This window comes from Glossina fuscipes, unplaced genomic scaffold (assembly GCF_014805625.2).
Source record: "Glossina fuscipes isolate IAEA_lab_2018 unplaced genomic scaffold, Yale_Gfus_2 3, whole genome shotgun sequence".
NCBI classification, from domain to species: domain Eukaryota; kingdom Metazoa; phylum Arthropoda; class Insecta; order Diptera; family Glossinidae; genus Glossina; species Glossina fuscipes.
The window spans coordinates 10,545,893-10,562,350 of NW_023998417.1; the positions used below are offsets into that span (position 1 = coordinate 10,545,893).

The 16,458-nt window shown below is 32.2% G+C and overlaps 2 protein-coding genes across 5 annotated transcripts; one reads left to right on the plus strand and one right to left on the minus strand.

The window, feature by feature from the left end:
- Nucleotides 1-56: 56 nt before the first annotated feature.
- LOC119634655 (S-phase kinase-associated protein 2) lies at nt 57-3,127 on the plus strand. 2 transcript variants are annotated; one of them, XM_038028921.1, is made up of 6 exons: nt 57-303; nt 891-1,518; nt 1,584-1,994; nt 2,063-2,474; nt 2,532-2,691; nt 2,772-3,123. In XM_038028921.1, the coding sequence occupies exons 1-6, from the start codon at nt 245-247 to the stop codon at nt 2,965-2,967; spliced, it is 1,866 nt and encodes a 621-aa protein (XP_037884849.1). In that variant the 5' UTR covers nt 57-244; the 3' UTR covers nt 2,968-3,123. The 2 variants fall into 2 exon arrangements, with proteins under 2 accessions (XP_037884849.1, XP_037884850.1); XM_038028922.1 differs by lacking the exon at nt 57-303 and adding an exon at nt 311-783 and having other exon boundaries at nt 2,772-3,127.
- Nucleotides 3,128-8,528: 5,401 nt separating this feature from the next.
- LOC119634910 (two pore potassium channel protein sup-9) lies at nt 8,529-15,640 on the minus strand. Of its 3 annotated transcripts, XM_038029339.1 has the most exons (9): nt 15,240-15,640; nt 14,826-15,168; nt 14,433-14,715; nt 12,850-13,040; nt 12,558-12,745; nt 11,846-11,878; nt 9,268-9,428; nt 9,139-9,171; nt 8,529-8,846 (listed from the first exon to the last, which is right to left on the minus strand). In XM_038029339.1, the coding sequence occupies exons 2-9, from the start codon at nt 14,950-14,952 to the stop codon at nt 8,636-8,638; spliced, it is 1,227 nt and encodes a 408-aa protein (XP_037885267.1). In that variant the 5' UTR covers nt 14,953-15,168; nt 15,240-15,640; the 3' UTR covers nt 8,529-8,635. The 3 variants fall into 3 exon arrangements, with proteins under 3 accessions (XP_037885267.1, XP_037885266.1, XP_037885268.1); XM_038029338.1 differs by having other exon boundaries at nt 14,826-15,640; XM_038029340.1 differs by lacking the exon at nt 11,846-11,878 and having other exon boundaries at nt 14,826-15,640.
- Nucleotides 15,641-16,458: the final 818 nt, after the last annotated feature.

The following is a 16,458-nucleotide window of genomic DNA, read 5'->3' on the forward strand; positions in this document are numbered from 1 at the left end:
TCTTATTTTGCATGTGTGCTTTAATGCTTAATTAAGCGAGTCTGGTAACTCCACAGAAAAGGTTGGTCAAATTTACAACGCAGTTCACAGCTATAATCGCGCTCGATTTTTATGTTCCATCACAAACTTGTTGCATTATAAAAAGACAAAAACTCGTATTTTTATAGAAATATTTTGTTGAATAAAGTGTGTGTTGAAAAATTTATTAAAAAATAAATAAATTCGAAAAAAAAACAAATTAAAAATGAACAACAAACTGATCAAAACTACAACAGAAAATAACGAAAATTTGTGCCCGATTAGGTAAGATTGTATAAAATTTCTAAATAACTATTAAAACGGGCAGCATATTTATTACGTTGTAAACAAATTCATTGAGAATTTTGCGCAAAAGAACGAGTCTTTTTTATTTTTTTTTTTTTTTTTTTTTGTTTGATAAACGGCAATTGTACACAATTGATTACGAAAAAAGAAATAAGAAAACATTCGCAGGCCCATATGAGAGACTGCCTTATCGACATTTTGTGGAATGTAATCTTTACACAATTATAGGAAAAAAAAAATTGCAAAGAATTAGATTGTGCGAAAGTTCTACCCGGTCTAAGATTTTAATGAATTTTAATACATCATTAATTGCGGTGAATCGTAAATGATCAATTTAATGTGTAGAGTTAAAGTTGAAAGGCGTGTATTAAATTGCTGCTTACAGCAGTGTTCCAGATGTTTGTTATCCGACATGTTAGTAAACAAACGGGTGTTGCATTAAATATAAGCTCAAAAGAGGTTTGTTGTGTTTATTCTTCTTGTTTAGATGATCATTTATATGTATATAATCATTATAGAACATGTAAACATTTTCTTTAATTATCAAATTTATTATCTCTTTATAGAAAGCGTTTACCTAGTAAAAGTTCTAAGCACCCCTCCGGCTGGAAATTAGCTAAATTAGAAGGCTCATCATCCCCGTCGGCTTTGACAAACGAGTATTTAGAGGAAATGGGCATCGGAATGTTGGATTCCGAGGAAAGTTCTTCTTCGACAGCCTCGGCTATAGCTTTAGCCGTTACTGCTAGTGCCGATGAAAATTCCAATGAAGCCACGCCCAATTTGGATACTATAAAATTTTGTCATCAAACACGTCTTCATTATAGAAATATGGACAATTCAATCTTGGATGCTACTACAGATAATGCCAGCAATCACAGTTTTGCCGATCGAAATGATAAAGAATCAAAAAACAACAACAACAATAATAATATAGGACAACGTTTAAATATGAATAGCAATTCAAATTCCTCATCATCATTTGAAATATATGCAGACGATCAACAGAGGCAAAAAACAAAAAATTCGGACAAATTTTCAGTGACATCCACGCAACACAAGAAGATGGCTGCTAACATAAGCGTTAAGTCACCATCGACTGGCAAAAGGAGCCCTTTGGCTACAGTTGCTTGCAATGGTTTTATAAGAAATGTGCAACAGCAGCAGCAGCAGCAAATTATAAGTCAGCAGCAGGTACAACACATGGAAGTCTTTGTCTTTTTTTTTTTTATTAAATACTTTCCATTAATTTCTCCCAGAGATCACATTCTCCGTCAATGCTCCCGTCTACCAGTCGGCAAGCCGCTTTGATGAAACAACATCAACAATTACAAAAACAACAAGAGCAACACTTATCATCGATGCATCAATCTGCTATAATTGCAAACAAGAATTTCTTCTTATTTCGTAATCATGAGATGCGTGAAACTAATCTCAGTGGTAAAGATAATTTTAACACCTTATCCGATGAGATCATTTTGCAAATTTTCAAGTGGTTGCCAAAGAAAACGCTATTACGTTGTGGCTACGTCTCACAGCGTTTTAATAGGTGTGCTAGTGACGAATCCCTTTGGTCGCGTTTAGACTTGGGTGGTCGTTCTTTAAAGCCAGGCGCTTTGGAAAATATTTTGAAACGCGGAGTCGTAATTTTGCGATTAGCTCAGGCTGAAGTATGCTTTCATTTGTTCATTCTCATTTTAAAGTTTTAATATTAATTTCATTATTTGATCTCCTCCAGATTAATCATCCAATCTTTGATGTCAGCTTTATAGAGAACGAGTCAGATTTTGAAGCAAAATTACAATATTTAGATCTTAGCATGGTAACCATTACAAAGTTATCCCTAAAGATGTTATTGTCGCGCTGTCGGCAACTGAAGAAATTGAGTTTGGAGCATGTAGTCCTCAACGATGATATATGCAATGAAATTGCAAAAAATGAAGATTTAGAGGCAATAAATTTAGCCATGTGCTCTGGTATTGAGGCATGGAGTGTACGTAAAATGTTGGAATCACTTAAGCAACTCAGTAGCCTAAATATATCCTGGACTAATCTATCGGTAGATGCCGTAACTTCATTGGTTACAAACATAACACCAAATATATTACGCCTGAATATGGCTGGTTGTCGTAAGACTATGTTTGACTCACGTAAGTCTTATTTTCTCAAGCCTCGTATTAATTGCCTTAAAATACTTTTCACTGTAGATCTCGAGAGTTTACACAAGCGATGTCCCGAATTATTGGAATTGGATTTATCCGATTGCACTGGTTTGACTGGCAATGCTATTAATATTATATGCAAATTTAAGGCTCTCGAATATTTATCATTGTCACGCTGCTATTCAATACCTGCCGCTGCTTACGTGTAAGCAATTGGAACCTATTCATGAAATGTATTCTGATATATTTTATCCATTCTTCCTTTTGCTTTTTTCTTGTCTTTAGGGAGCTTCGCAACATGTCGACCCTTATCTACCTGGACATTTTTGGTATGCTAACCGAATCTACTTTGGCGATGCTAGAGCAAACATTTACAAAAATCGGTATTAACAAATTCATTCATAGCTCAGTCGCCCGACCCACGGTCGGGACTCGACGCACTTCAATTTGGGGTTTACGAACTCGAGACTTTCATGCATAACGAGAATAATAATAATAATTTCAAGTACCATGATATGATGATGATAATTTATGCAGGATGTTATTTTTCCATAACAAATTCTTTTTTATCTTTGAATAACGCAATAAATAATACATTTTGCAATCTGTGCTTATCATACAACCATATGACAAAATTGTAATGTCTTGTTATTATTATTAATTTTTTTTTTCCCATCCTATTGATCAGAACAATTTTTTACATTTTACAACTTTTCTATTACGCCAATGGTTTGTAGAGAAATGCAAGGAAAAAATAAGTTCAAAATGATCCCTTCACGAAAAATATTTTGGGCGCGGTCGCAGCTCAACTCTTGTTTTTCTTATGGGATTTGTGCAGAGTTAAGTCTTCGATGCAGCGACTGCTCAGGTTAAGAAGCACATATGCAGTATGGCGTTGCTTGGATTCCGATAAATATAACGTATTGTGTTTCCTCTGTGCAAAACGAAGCTAATGGGCGGCTTTATTTCGAGACCCTATTACTTGCTTTATACGTTACGTGTCAAAAGCTTTTTTTTTTCTTTTCTTCCATGTTTGAGAGATTAACCCTAGGGCACTGTATAGTGGAAAAATAATAATTCGAATAATTTTAAATTTTCGAAGAAAAGCCTAAGTGCTCGTGGGCGTTAAAAGACTTTCCAAAGTATCGGCGTAACGTGGGCTGTTTGTGCAGACACATTCAAGGCAAGTGTTCTGCGAGAGACAAAAGAGGCTTGACTCCTCGACAGGATGACACGGCTTTCTCAGCTTTCCCTCACAATTGTCCTGGCATTACTTGTGCACCTTATGGTAAAGTAGCGCAACTTGTCGTTCGTTACCCACATTGCGTGCCATTGGAACAATTTACCGGCGTTAAGAATTTCAGGGAAATCCAAACTTGCGAATAAAAATTTCATAAAAGCTTGCCTTCTTGTCAATCAAGCTTATATAAAAACACTATTCTCCCCTTTCATCCTTTTTTACCTTCAAACCTTTCTGAATTACATGCCTGCGCATCAGAAGATAAACAAGGTAATGCTCGTAACATATAATGCTCGAGAAAGTTGAAAATTAAATCCTCTTGTGTCAGAATATTAAGTAATCTCAACGTCATATACCGGACTTTTCCGTGAGGTCAAAATTGCTGAACATTCATTTTATATATTCACTCAATTGATGCTTTTATAGATAGATGCTTTTCGATAGATAGATTTTAATAGTCACATTTTGATTACCGACTTCCGGTCTAGGGTGATTATGTCTTGAAAAATACACTTCAATTCCTCGTAAGTAAATGTTGCGAGATATGACTTATCCTCGACTTACGAAAATATTATAACATATCACAGTTTTTCTCAACAGTTTTGGAAACAAATTTACCGACTTATTTATTTAAATTTAAATTGGAAACTCTTAAAATTTTTATTCCGAGATATATATATATATGTTTTTTAATATGGCCAATCGCTTAGGCGATGCCTCTTACTCGTGCAGCCTGATGACGCTAACCTTTTCAGAGTAGGGTGTTACATGGGAAAGAGTGAAAGAAGTGGACCAATCCGAACCATTTTCGATAGTGTTTGTCCTTGGGTCATAGTACGCCTTCGTATCGAGTTTCATCGAAATATATTAAAAATTATGACCTGAAGCCTGAATATAAAACATTAGACGAACAGATGGGCTTAGATCGACATAACAAAAGGTGGGCCTATCTTAAGCCTCTCTGAGTGTTACATACGTCCGCTTGAACTTAATATACCCTGTAGCGGTAGGGGTAGCGTGCAATAAAAAATAAGAAATTAATATAAAAAAGTGTATAATTTTTCATATGTTAATAATTAATAATAATGAGTTTATTCACGACCAACCTTCCATTACAGATGGACATCAAAAATGAAATCGGACTAATCCTCTTTTTCATAATAAAGCAGTAAAATTTAAAGTTTTACTTAATACACTAAAAATTATGAATCATATAAGAAAGAAAGAAAAAGAACGTATGATGCCTGATAAAGCCCGGATTACAATATATTTTGTTGAGACTTTGTCGGTAGATAATAGTTTTCTCTTTCTCATAAGAGGGGATATTAAAGATAATAAATTGATTGCTTAAGTTCTGAAAGAAACAATCACTATATGGAAAAGAAAAGGAAGCGATTGAACCGAAAACTCATGATGTTGTCGAGATTAGCGCTATTATTGCCTTGCTTTCATCGCACATTACATCTGATCTGTTCGAAAAATCGATTTTCGATTCTTAGTGCGATACTCGAAAAAACTAAATAGTTTAATAGACAGATTCAAGACTTTGCTTGTCTTTTCCGCACACGGAACTCATATTTTCTATAGAAAGAGAGAGAAAGAGAGAGAGAGAGAGTAGTAGCGGCTTGTGAAGAGCGACACTTTGAATTTTTGCAGGAAAACTTCATATTCTTAAGAGATGTCCAGTGTGATATTCTTAGACCATTTTTCAGTTAGCGAAAGCTGAAATAAATTTACAATTTTTTAAACGAAAATTGTTTTTATTTTATACAAATTTATCTAATTTTTTTTTTTCGTTTTTTGTTTTTGTTTTCTTTTTCATTTTAGTTAAATATAATACAAAGTCTTGTTCAAATTCACTTTTTTAGATTTTCATTTCCTTTTGTTTTGTGTGTTTAAGAAGAAAAAGAGAATCTATTAATATATTATTAATAATAAGAATAGAAAATTGTAAGAATATAACTACATAAGGTATGTATATATGTATGCCTACGAATAAGTAATATGTACAATTTGAATTTGATATTTAGCTGATAATAATAATAATAATAATAATAAAATCTGATGGAAAAATTATTTAATTATAAAGTAAATAAATTATTTTCAGGTGATTTTCGATCTAACTAATCTAATCTTAAAGTACTTTTTCTTTGCCCGTTCCTTAAGTACGCTTATAACTAAACGAAAAAGGAGAGAACGTTTCTACTTCACACACGTACCCCAACCCCTATCCTATATATAATATTAATTCTTCCTAGGCAGAGATAAGAAATATTTCATGTTAAGCATGATGTTATGTATGTATGTATGTAAGTGTTTGGTTAAAGGAAAAGAAATTAGCACAGATTTGTGGCGAGTATAAGCGCATTAGTATCATATACGCATTAATCAACTTGGTTTTCTTCTTTTTTTTTTTTTTTTCTCTTCTTTCCTTCTTTCTTTTTTTAGTATCCCTCCCTAGAATACGAAGACATAAAATGCATATTTTGTTTCTATTTATTCAATATTCATATTATTTCGTTTATTGAGTTAAACAGTTTTTGAGTTTTTGACTTCTACCGTTTCAATTGCTAAAAGAGAGAGTGTGATTAGTTATCAGAAATGATTCGTAGCAGTTTTAAAAAGACATCCTCTCAGACGCAAATATTTACGGGTGATCAGGGGTTTATTGAATATGGATTAATCATGGGTAAAACATTGAACTCTTGCTTTCGGTTTCAACTGTTTTTTTGCTAAACGACAAAGTGCGAAAGTGAAATTTAACCTTCAGTTACATGATCACTCCCCATACGCAGTCGCAATCTTGCTCACCATCCATGCATTTTCAATCACATATTAATTCATCAAATTTAAAAGTAATCAAGATTAAAAATAGTCAAGATTTGAAAAATATATATTTAAGAATATTGAAGAAAAGAAAGGAAGAGGAAATGTAGAAGATTAACAAGCACAGCAAGTTATTAGGTCGAGTCATAACTAACTTCCGATGCAGCTAGGTAGAATCTATTGTTCATATTTACCCTCTGCAAGGCATCGATACAAACGAGTTTGGCTTTTCACTATATAGATGAAGACTCAGTTTTATGTGTGGCATGTTACATGCAACTGTTTTTTCTTAACCTCTTAAGTGCATATTCGCAAATGGCTCTAAGTCTATAACTGAAAAAATCTGCACCGTATGCGGTAAAGGACTGGCAACAAATTGGGCAGTTTGAAATTGGTTTGCTGAAGGCACGACCTTAAAGATGAAACGACGACCATCTTTTTAGACCAATATTGAAGCGAAATCCAGGCCAATTAATAAGGGGTATGACAATCTTTCGCTGTCAGTAAATGAGCTTCGTACAGATCTCCCTCCTTATCGGAAACAATATTCATTACGAAGAATTTGTTGACTGTCCCTTTCATTCTTCAAGAAGACTCACAATTCAAAGATCTTTTTATTTTGTTTTTTAAGAATATTGAAATATTTTAATGATCAGGCAATTAATATAAAAAATGTGACCTAAACCATAAGGTAGTTAAAAATACATCCCTTAAAGAACACGGGCAAGAGTTTCTAAGCAAATCAAATTTCTAACCAAAGAAGGAGCTTGATCAATTTGGAAGACGAAACATCCCTGATATGATGGTCTATAAAAAACGATGCCTTAGATATGATAGACGGTAACTACTATTTCTTCACTATTATGCTCGAGCCAAACACTATTGCCTTACTCTCATCGTTTCGGTAAAGATATTACAAAGTCAGTTAACTGTGTATGCTGAGCATATACGCGTCGTGATTCGTCTACTGTCCTTGTCAGATTTACTCATCAAATTTTGTCATTTCGAATATGTTGTCATTATAAAATAATAATATCTTACACTCACTCTATGTTTGACAAGTGTGCGACGAGTATATTGGTAAAGAGGTCGACACAGTTAACTGGTTTAAGATATTTAATAATACATTAATAGGTGCAACATATATAGCATTGATATTATTTAGAAGATATTAATTTCAAATTTCGCGTAGACAAATGCGCGAGAGTGATAATGCAACGGAATATTTAAAGTTCAAATGATTAGGCGAAAATTCAAACTCGTCCTTGCCGCTTCAGTAAAAGAAGAGAGAGAAATTAAGGGAAACAAAAACCATAGGAGAAAAAGAGTCTTCCGCATCTTCCTTTTTATCTCTTTTATACTCTAGCAGAAGAAGAAGCAGCTCTAAAGAGACTGTTCAAATATATTAATAAAGAGTAAAAATGAAGTGAGTGAACTGTTAAGTAATTAATAAAAATCTTCACGATGCTTATAAATTCGCTAGAACACCATGATTGATTGATGATGTTGACTCTAGAAATTGATATTTTTTGTACGCGTCTGCAATCCTGTAAGAATACGTGGGATGGGAAGGGATGTTCTTTTGATCTCAATTCTTTTCGTTATTTTTTTTTTTTTTTTCATTTCTAGGGGGGAATGGCAGTGATTGAATTATACATACTCGTGTGCATGTGTGTATGTGTGGATGCATTTACGGATTTATCACTTTTTGTATTTAGGATGTTTTTTTTCTTTTCTTTCGCTCTTTTTTCCCTTTACCACATTACAATGATTTTCCGTAATGGTTGTCTTGTCTTTTATGGCATTTGTGTAGAGATTCTTATTTTTGGAATAAAGTTCGTATGTAATATATTTAAAAAAGTTGATATTTGATTTGTATTCTGGCACACTTCTAATGCATATGTCCTTATATTTGAATGCTTTGTTCCCTTGTATGAGTTAATTATTTAATGGGCATAGTTTTTTGTTTTCCTTGGTTTTTTTTTTTTTTTCTTAGAATGTGCGCGCGCAAGAGAGAATGAGATAAAGTGATTTCTTTCGACTTAATTTTTAAAAAAATATTTAGTTTATAAAAGGGAAATTTTTAAATATTTCTAAACTGAAATGATAAAAGTGAGACGTTACGCTTAAGCAACTGAGGCTGCGATGAAGATCTAGTGTCAACAACGTCAACACAGTCGAGCCGATGATTAAGGCTATGCGTTTCATAGCTTAAATCCTGCATGGGAACAACTTCAGGCAGTAAATGTCGCGTATGACAGACAGTAGATGAACGGCTTACTTTTTCCGGTTGTCTACGAGATAAACAAAACATTTTTTCATAAAAAAAATTTCCATATCCCTTATAAAATTCGACAAAGACCTGATCATTACAATCTATATACAAATATTTACTCATTTAGGAGGATTACTAGTAGTTTAGGAAGGAGGAAAGTTGAAAATGAAAGGAATTAGGGAAACATGAATTCGCAAAAGTCCAATGACTTTAAGATAAGATAATCTTGCCTTGGTATTAACCTTTTTTTTTTTTTCCCAACTCTTAGAAGAGTTGCTTGTGATTTGTAAACGAATTAGTTTACTACTTACTCATTATCTTCAATGGAGCTTCGGAGAGAACTTCTTTAAAAGATCGAAGAAAAAAAAAAAGAAGAAAAATAGATAAAAAAGAAAAGTATTCTTCAAAATAATTCTCTTTAGTGTAAAAAGTCGGCTTACTTTTTGTGTCGATTTGCACTAAAACATGCACAATGACACGAACACATTGTTGACGCATTTGATCCGGTAAATGATTGAACGTCATGACCTTCATAACCGCTTAATATCGAACCATTGGCTGTTATGACATCGCCCTCCAATTTAACTGTACCTTGAAGAGCCTAAGAATTTTACATAAATTTCGGGAGAAAAAACACACATATATTTTAATATTTGTCATAAAAAATATGAATAACAGTACATAACAGCTTCAGAAAGAAGAATCTTATAGTTTTGTCTCTTTTTGATTTTATAGTAAGTAGGATTGAAAATATAAGTTATGTTTAATTTTGTCAAAAAATCTTACATTAAAAAGATGAAATTAACGAGCTTCGCCGATTCTGAAACTGACTCAGTATAAACATTTGATCTGTTTGTTCGTAAAATAAGTAAAGAAATTCGTTGCGGACACTTGAACGACTCATGAAAATGTCTCTGATCATCAACTTTTTTAAAACTAGTGGTATCCTATCCATTTGGGATAGGGGGATTGATGTCCACAATGCTCTCTTAAAAGGCGAATATAATTTTATCTCATTTCTAAGGCCAGAAAATATATTTATATATAGTAGATATCCTATGAGGTTTATTAACATCTTATATTGCTTAGCGTAAGATGTTTAAACGGCCTAAACATGTTGTTGTTGTAAGTCTTCAAAATCGAACCAGAAAATCGAAAGTTTGCTTATCTCTTTCAATTTCACAGATCTCGGTTGAAAATTATTACCACAAACCCGTCTTTTTAAACGAAAGTTTAAAATATCAGAGAATTATTTGTAAAACTATAGGAATTCGATGGGGACCCTATGCAAGCTACTGGTTGGAAATTTTGCAAGAAGATAGCTTTGCTTTTTTGCCTTTCAAGTATCAAAATATTCATAATTTTCATATATTTATTTATTTTTTTTTTTGTCAATAATCGTACCATCAGAGGATGTTTGCTATATGTGCAAGCAGAGTGATAGTTAGAAAAAGACTATTATACAAAATAAGAGAAGAAAGAAAGAATGGTCCTGCTTACGGTAAGAAGATTCTGAGATTTCAAGATATTTTTTTTACCTTTTCCGTTATCGCGTAAATTTCAGTTTCGTTTAGCTAAACTCTTAAAACAATCAGATCGAAATGTTGAGCATTGCTTATGAGTATTTCATCTTCTTAATATACTTGTTTTGTCCGAAAATATGATATACATTTCACGTAAATTGTCGCACATTCTTTTCTCTTTCATATTCCTAAATGGAAAATGTTTAAGCAATCATTAAATACAATAATACGCATATCTGCAAGAGTTTGATAAGAAATAAGAAAAACTTTTATTTAAACAAGATGGAGTGAGTACCTATGAAGTTTACGAAGTTTAGGAAAAATTATCTTATATATCAAATAGGCATTTGGAGAAATTTTCCACTCAAGGTCGAATAAAGATGTAAAGTAAAAAACAAGTGGAAAAATTAATTTGTAATAAAATTAAATTCGTAGAAGTCTACTTAGTTTTCGAAGCCTTTTGAGAAGTTTTCCGAAACAATTGCAAACCAATTAACAGATAGGAAAATAATATAGAAATAAGAGAAATTTTTGTTTCAAAAATACGCGGGCTTTGAATTTAAGCATTTGTTCATAGCTCTCATTAAGATTGGACGGACGGAAGGTTTAAGGAATTTCCAAAATCAAAAAGTGTCTTTCATATTTCGATCAAAATTTCTTAGTAATGCGAGATTTATTTGAATTCAATCTAAATCGGAGCATGTGCTTCTTTCTATATGTGTATCATATTTCCTTACGAGAAAAAAAAGCAGTATTTTTTTGACTTTAGTTTAAATTGTTTAAGCTTAAATGGAAGTAATTTACAGCCGGTTTAAGCCGAATCTTTTGATACTCATCACTCGTTTTTATACGATGTTTTTTGACATACACACTGCTATGCCGTATGCATAGTAAGGGTATCGAGTATTTTAGATAATATTTTTGCACAATTCGTCCGTATACACCCTGTCTCTTTCGGTAATTACGGGCAAAATTCAAATTCTATTCCAACAAACTTTTGATTTACTTCTTAACATTTTATTCAGATACTATTTTAAATCCAAAATTAAAGATCTACGTTGAGAAGGATTTAATTTTGATCTCATAAATAGGGGAAACCGAGAAAAATTAACAACTTTTTGATGGTAATTATCGACATACTTACAAAACACTACGAAATGCTCGGAGTGTTTAGAGAAAAACTTTGAGGGCCAATATGTGTTTTAACATAAACTTTTGGAATGACAGACAGACGAATATAGCTAAATCCAGAGTACATTACATTATGCGATACAAACATTTGTCAAATGCAATTTTATGTGGTGAGTATATATGAAAAGTTGAAAGGTATTTTTTTGGTTTTTTTTTTTTTTTTTGTTTAAAATACTCGCGTCGTTGTGTGTTAAATATTTTTGTAGATATATTTAGTTGTGAGGAGTGTACGGAGTAGGGGGTGTTGTAGTATTCTTTATGTAGACGGAAAGAAAAGGAGAGTTTGAAAATTGGCAAAAATCACCTCGTTTGTCCAAAAATTGGACTTGGTCATAAACTATTTGGTTTTTGTGGTCCAATATTTATTTATTTTACATAATACGCGGTAAAGAAAATTAAAAAAATAGAATAGAATACACAACATCACTGTTTAAAAATTATGGACAAATTCTTTTTTTTTTTTTTTTTTTTTTTTTTTTTTTTAACAAAATAATCCGTAAAAAAAAAAAAGAAAATAGTGCAACAAAATGAAATCAAGTGCAGAATTTCGAAAAACAAATTTCTTTTTCTGTTTTCTGTTTTCTACGGAAGCTGTTTAAGGAACCCAAACAGAGAACTAGCGATTAAAGGTGGTTTAGTATAGCTGGCAATTACAGTTGTTGTCAAAAAAAAAAAAAAAAAAAAAAACAAAAGAAAAAAAAAAAAAAAAGTCATACAACAATATTATATGAAAACACAAGCGTATAATATGTTTGTTCGTTTATGTACATAGTGTACGCATAATAAAAAAAAACATATGAAATAATTGAGTAAAGATCGATCGAGTAACGAAATATCAAATAACAAAAATATGCTGAATCAAAGAATTCTTTATTTTCTTTTCTTTTTTTTTTTTTTAGTTAACACACAGACACACATACACACACTTTAAACGCTATTATTAATTGGTTAAAGCAAAAACATGCACAATCAAGCTTAATACATATATATATATATACCAATAGATATTTCATTACCTGCATAGCTTGAGCTTCATCGCGTCGCTCGTCCTCGGTATTCATAGTAACGAAACGGAGGACTAAGAGATTAAGCGAAGCGGCGACAATTGCTAAACCGAATAAAATGAAAATTAAGGCGAACATAACATATTCGGGTTTATTATTAAGAGCATTGTCTTTTTGTAAAGCTACCATATCGCCAAAACCTTAAAAAAGAATGCATTTTAATAATTAATTAATTAGCTGTGAGTAGAAGAATAATTGAAAGTCTTTCTTTCCTTTTTTTTTTTTTTTTTTTTTTTATCTTTACCTATTGTAGTTAAAGTTATAAAACAGTAATATACTGAATCAAAATAACTCCAGCCTTCGAATTTCGAAAATGCTGCAGCACCACCGGCTATTGTAAGAGAGCTAAGCGTTGTAACAACGCATATTAAATCTACCTCTGAGGCGGCAGTTCGTTTGCAATGCAGCGATTTTCTCACCGCTTGAATAACAAAACTGTAAAAAATGTTTTTAAATGCAAATCATCAGAATCCTATACATTAATAATAAATAAATTTGAAAATTTCGAAACTGACCTACACCCTCCTCTAGATTATATACTATAATCCTCTTAAAAATATATTTAATAATTTTTCACTTTTTCACTTAGAACACTGGTCGGTACTTTTGTAAACTTCAACTCATCAAATAAAAATGTTAAGTGACTTTATCGACTCATTTAATATTTGATCATTATCTGGCAAATCAATTTTCAAGTTCACTTTTCTCAAATAAAAGGAACAAGATCTCAAGTATAAGTCAAATTCGAATCCTATATCCATTGTTTCACTAAATGGTTTAAGATGAATTAGCAATCATTTCCGCAACTGGTGCTACGGTTGGATATACGATATGTTAAGATGCCCACTTTTGCACCTATCCTAGTCAAAACTTCACTTAAAATTTGTTAAGTAACTAACGAAATGATACGAAACTTCTGCCAAATGCTGATGATAAAAACATTAAATTTGGTTTTCCGAGCATGCACACTTTCAAAATAAAAGTAGAAAATGATTCCGAATCGATCTGTATAATGAAAGGTGGATGGTCCACCGTAAGCCGTTCTGGATGTTACATACGTCCGCATTAACCTAATGTATCCTGTGCCACAAATATTGCTGTTATTTAATCGAAAAAAGCGGAAAAAAGCCAACGGTTTTTCTGTGCATTTTTTTATTGAAGACAACGCAAGCATAAGCATGCGGAATATAGAGAGTATTCACGTAAGAAAAATGTCGGTTTCGCTGCCGTACACTTAGCTGTTGGCAGCATACGTAAGTGAGGCTAACTATTAGCCTCATGATTACTCGCCTGGTGTACGAATAAAGAAGTCCTCAATACAGGTAGCTACTCTACAAAACAATATTTTTTTAATAGCTTTCTTTGTCTCATACAAAACGATTTCACGGAAACACGGAACTTTGTAGGAACGCGTCTATCGTGTTATAGGAAAGTTACCTGTAGATGTAAATGTACGGACTTGCGAACAATATTCGAGAATGATGCGAGAGCAACTGAATATATCGTAAGAGACGAGATATAAATGATTTGAAAGTGGACAAAAAGGCGGTCTGCACGAGTTGATCGAGAGAAAGTGAAGAAGCTAAAATACAAAGGTCAAAATATAGAGAGAACTTCAAAGTGCAAAAGATCGACTATTTTTTACAAATTGCTTAGCGGAACCAGAAAATCACAAAAGAGTGTAGCTAACGATCTACTGTACTATTAGTTAACTTGGTTTGCTTCTTCAAAAAATAAATATATCTTTACGCATTTATTTATTTACATGCATCTAATATTTGTATAAATCGAAACAAGTAATTTATTAAAGGTATGTATATAACTGACCTGCTCAGTCTATTCACTCTTTCTCCAATGCTTTGAAACATAACCAGACCCAGTGGTATGCCTACAATTGCATAACACATGGTAAATAATTTGCCACCAATTGTGCTAGGTGTCGAATGGCCATAACCAATTGTGGTCAATACTGTTGTCGCATAGTAAAATGCACCTGTAAACTTCCACTGTTGTCCGGCTTTATGTGGTTCTGATTTCAATACCACAGTTTCCATTACTTTAAAATCCTCTTCGGTAATATTATACTTTTTAATGATCATCTTTTCAACGGCTGCAATTCAAACGATAATAATAATAATAATAATAATAATGAGAGTTAAAGAGTTAAAGGATTTCCTTTAAGAGAAATTTATTACGATTATCGATTATCGGTATATATACCTTGTAGAGCTTCACAGCGACGTTTCTCAGTTTCAGATTCGAGTGCATCAAATACAGCAGCACCGACGAGTAAATAGGTAAATGTACAAACGATTAAAGATATCGTCCGTACATTTTGTTTCTTCATACTTCATTTAGAAGATGGTATATTGTGGCTAAGCTCTTAGGCGATAAAATTATTATGTACGATGATGATGATGCTGATGATGCTGATGATGCTGATGATGCTGATGATGATGCGTTAATGATGGTCAGGAAAGTCTTTAGAGTTTTTCTCCTTTTTTTTTTATTATCAATGAATGCAATAGTGTCGGTAAACGTAAACTTTGCATTTTATCACAACCTAGCAACCATATATATAGAATGAACCAACCAAGCAATTGTTGTTCTCAGAACATTTGAAATGCAACTTACGGTGTACAACTTTTTATTGGGGGATAAACGATAAACACTTTATCACAAATACACTTTGATAGCACTATAAACTATAACATAACTGTTTGGCACATATTCAACATATTGAAGTAAGCATTGGAGCATACGGAAGAATTCTTTTTACACTTCAATCACTTGCTCACTCGCTCACTCGCTCACTCACATTTACATGCACTTCCCTTATCTGCATCAATAATGCAGATTTTTTAACTGCATTAACTGATTTTTTATTTCCTTCTTCTCTCGTTCACATTTGCGATCGAGAAAGACGCAATTTACTTGTTTATGTCTATAATCGATGTGAATATGAATTCCACTTTCTTCAAGTTTTCAATAATTTGCAATCAAATATTAAAAAAAAAAAGGCTATAAAATTGTTAACATCAAAAAAACAAAAAAAAAATGTGGAAAACATAATTAGTTCATTAAAACATATATTTATATACACATGTAATAATAATAGTAGCAACGATAAGCATAATTGAGTTTTTATTTTTACTCATTTTACAGTTTAACGGCTCTTTGCTTCTTGCTCTAAGCGAAGAGTCAAGAGAGTTAGATGTAATTTTTAAGTTTTTATTGATTATTTAAAAATGTTTTCGATGTTTTGAGATTAGTTTTCTTTAGACAGGAAACGGATGAATGAATATTTTTACTGTTATTTATTATGTATATAGGTATTTATGTATATTTGTAATTTATTATATTCTTATTAAAGCCAATGAGAGAATATTGCGATATTTTTATTTATTTTATAGTTTGACTGGCTGCATATTATGTGCCATAGATTTAAATGACACAGGGTGGACATCCTAAACACCACCATCGATAACAACAATAACAACAGGCAACTAGTTTGACAGTTTCACGCATATTTCAATGTTTATAATAACTACCTGTTTGCCTTACATCTATCTACTTTACCTAAATGATGTTTCAAGATGAATTAATAATTTAATGAATTCGATTGTTTGTAATGATTTTAAATGATTTATATCGCTTTTCATCGAGCAAGTTACTGCAAAATGGAATGAATGGTAGCGAAGGAATATTTATATATATATATATATATATATATATATATGTATGGGCGTATGGGCGAAAGCAAAGAATCTCGAGTAGCAACTCAATCGTCGTGGGTGCGAATCTCAAGTGCGATAGAGTCAATAGCCTTAGACTTTAGCCTGTGAATTTATTA

Coding starts and splice junctions, on each gene's coding strand:
- LOC119634655 (XM_038028921.1), top strand. CDS start 245: ATGAACAACAAACTGATCAAAACTACAACAGAAAATAACGAAAATTTG. Junction 304..890: donor GAAAATTTGTGCCCGATTAG/GTAAGATTGTAT, acceptor ATCTCTTTATAG/AAAGCGTTTACCTAGTAAAA. Junction 1,995..2,062: donor TGCGATTAGCTCAGGCTGAA/GTATGCTTTCAT, acceptor GATCTCCTCCAG/ATTAATCATCCAATCTTTGA.
- LOC119634910 (XM_038029339.1), bottom strand. CDS start 14,952: ATGAAGAAACAAAATGTACGGACGATATCTTTAATCGTTTGTACATTT. Junction 13,041..14,432: donor AGAGTGAATAGACTGAGCAG/GTCAGTTATATA, acceptor CATTTTTTACAG/TTTTGTTATTCAAGCGGTGA. Junction 11,879..12,557: donor ATGAAGCTCAAGCTATGCAG/GTAATGAAATAT, acceptor AAAACCAAATAG/TTTATGACCAAGTCCAATTT.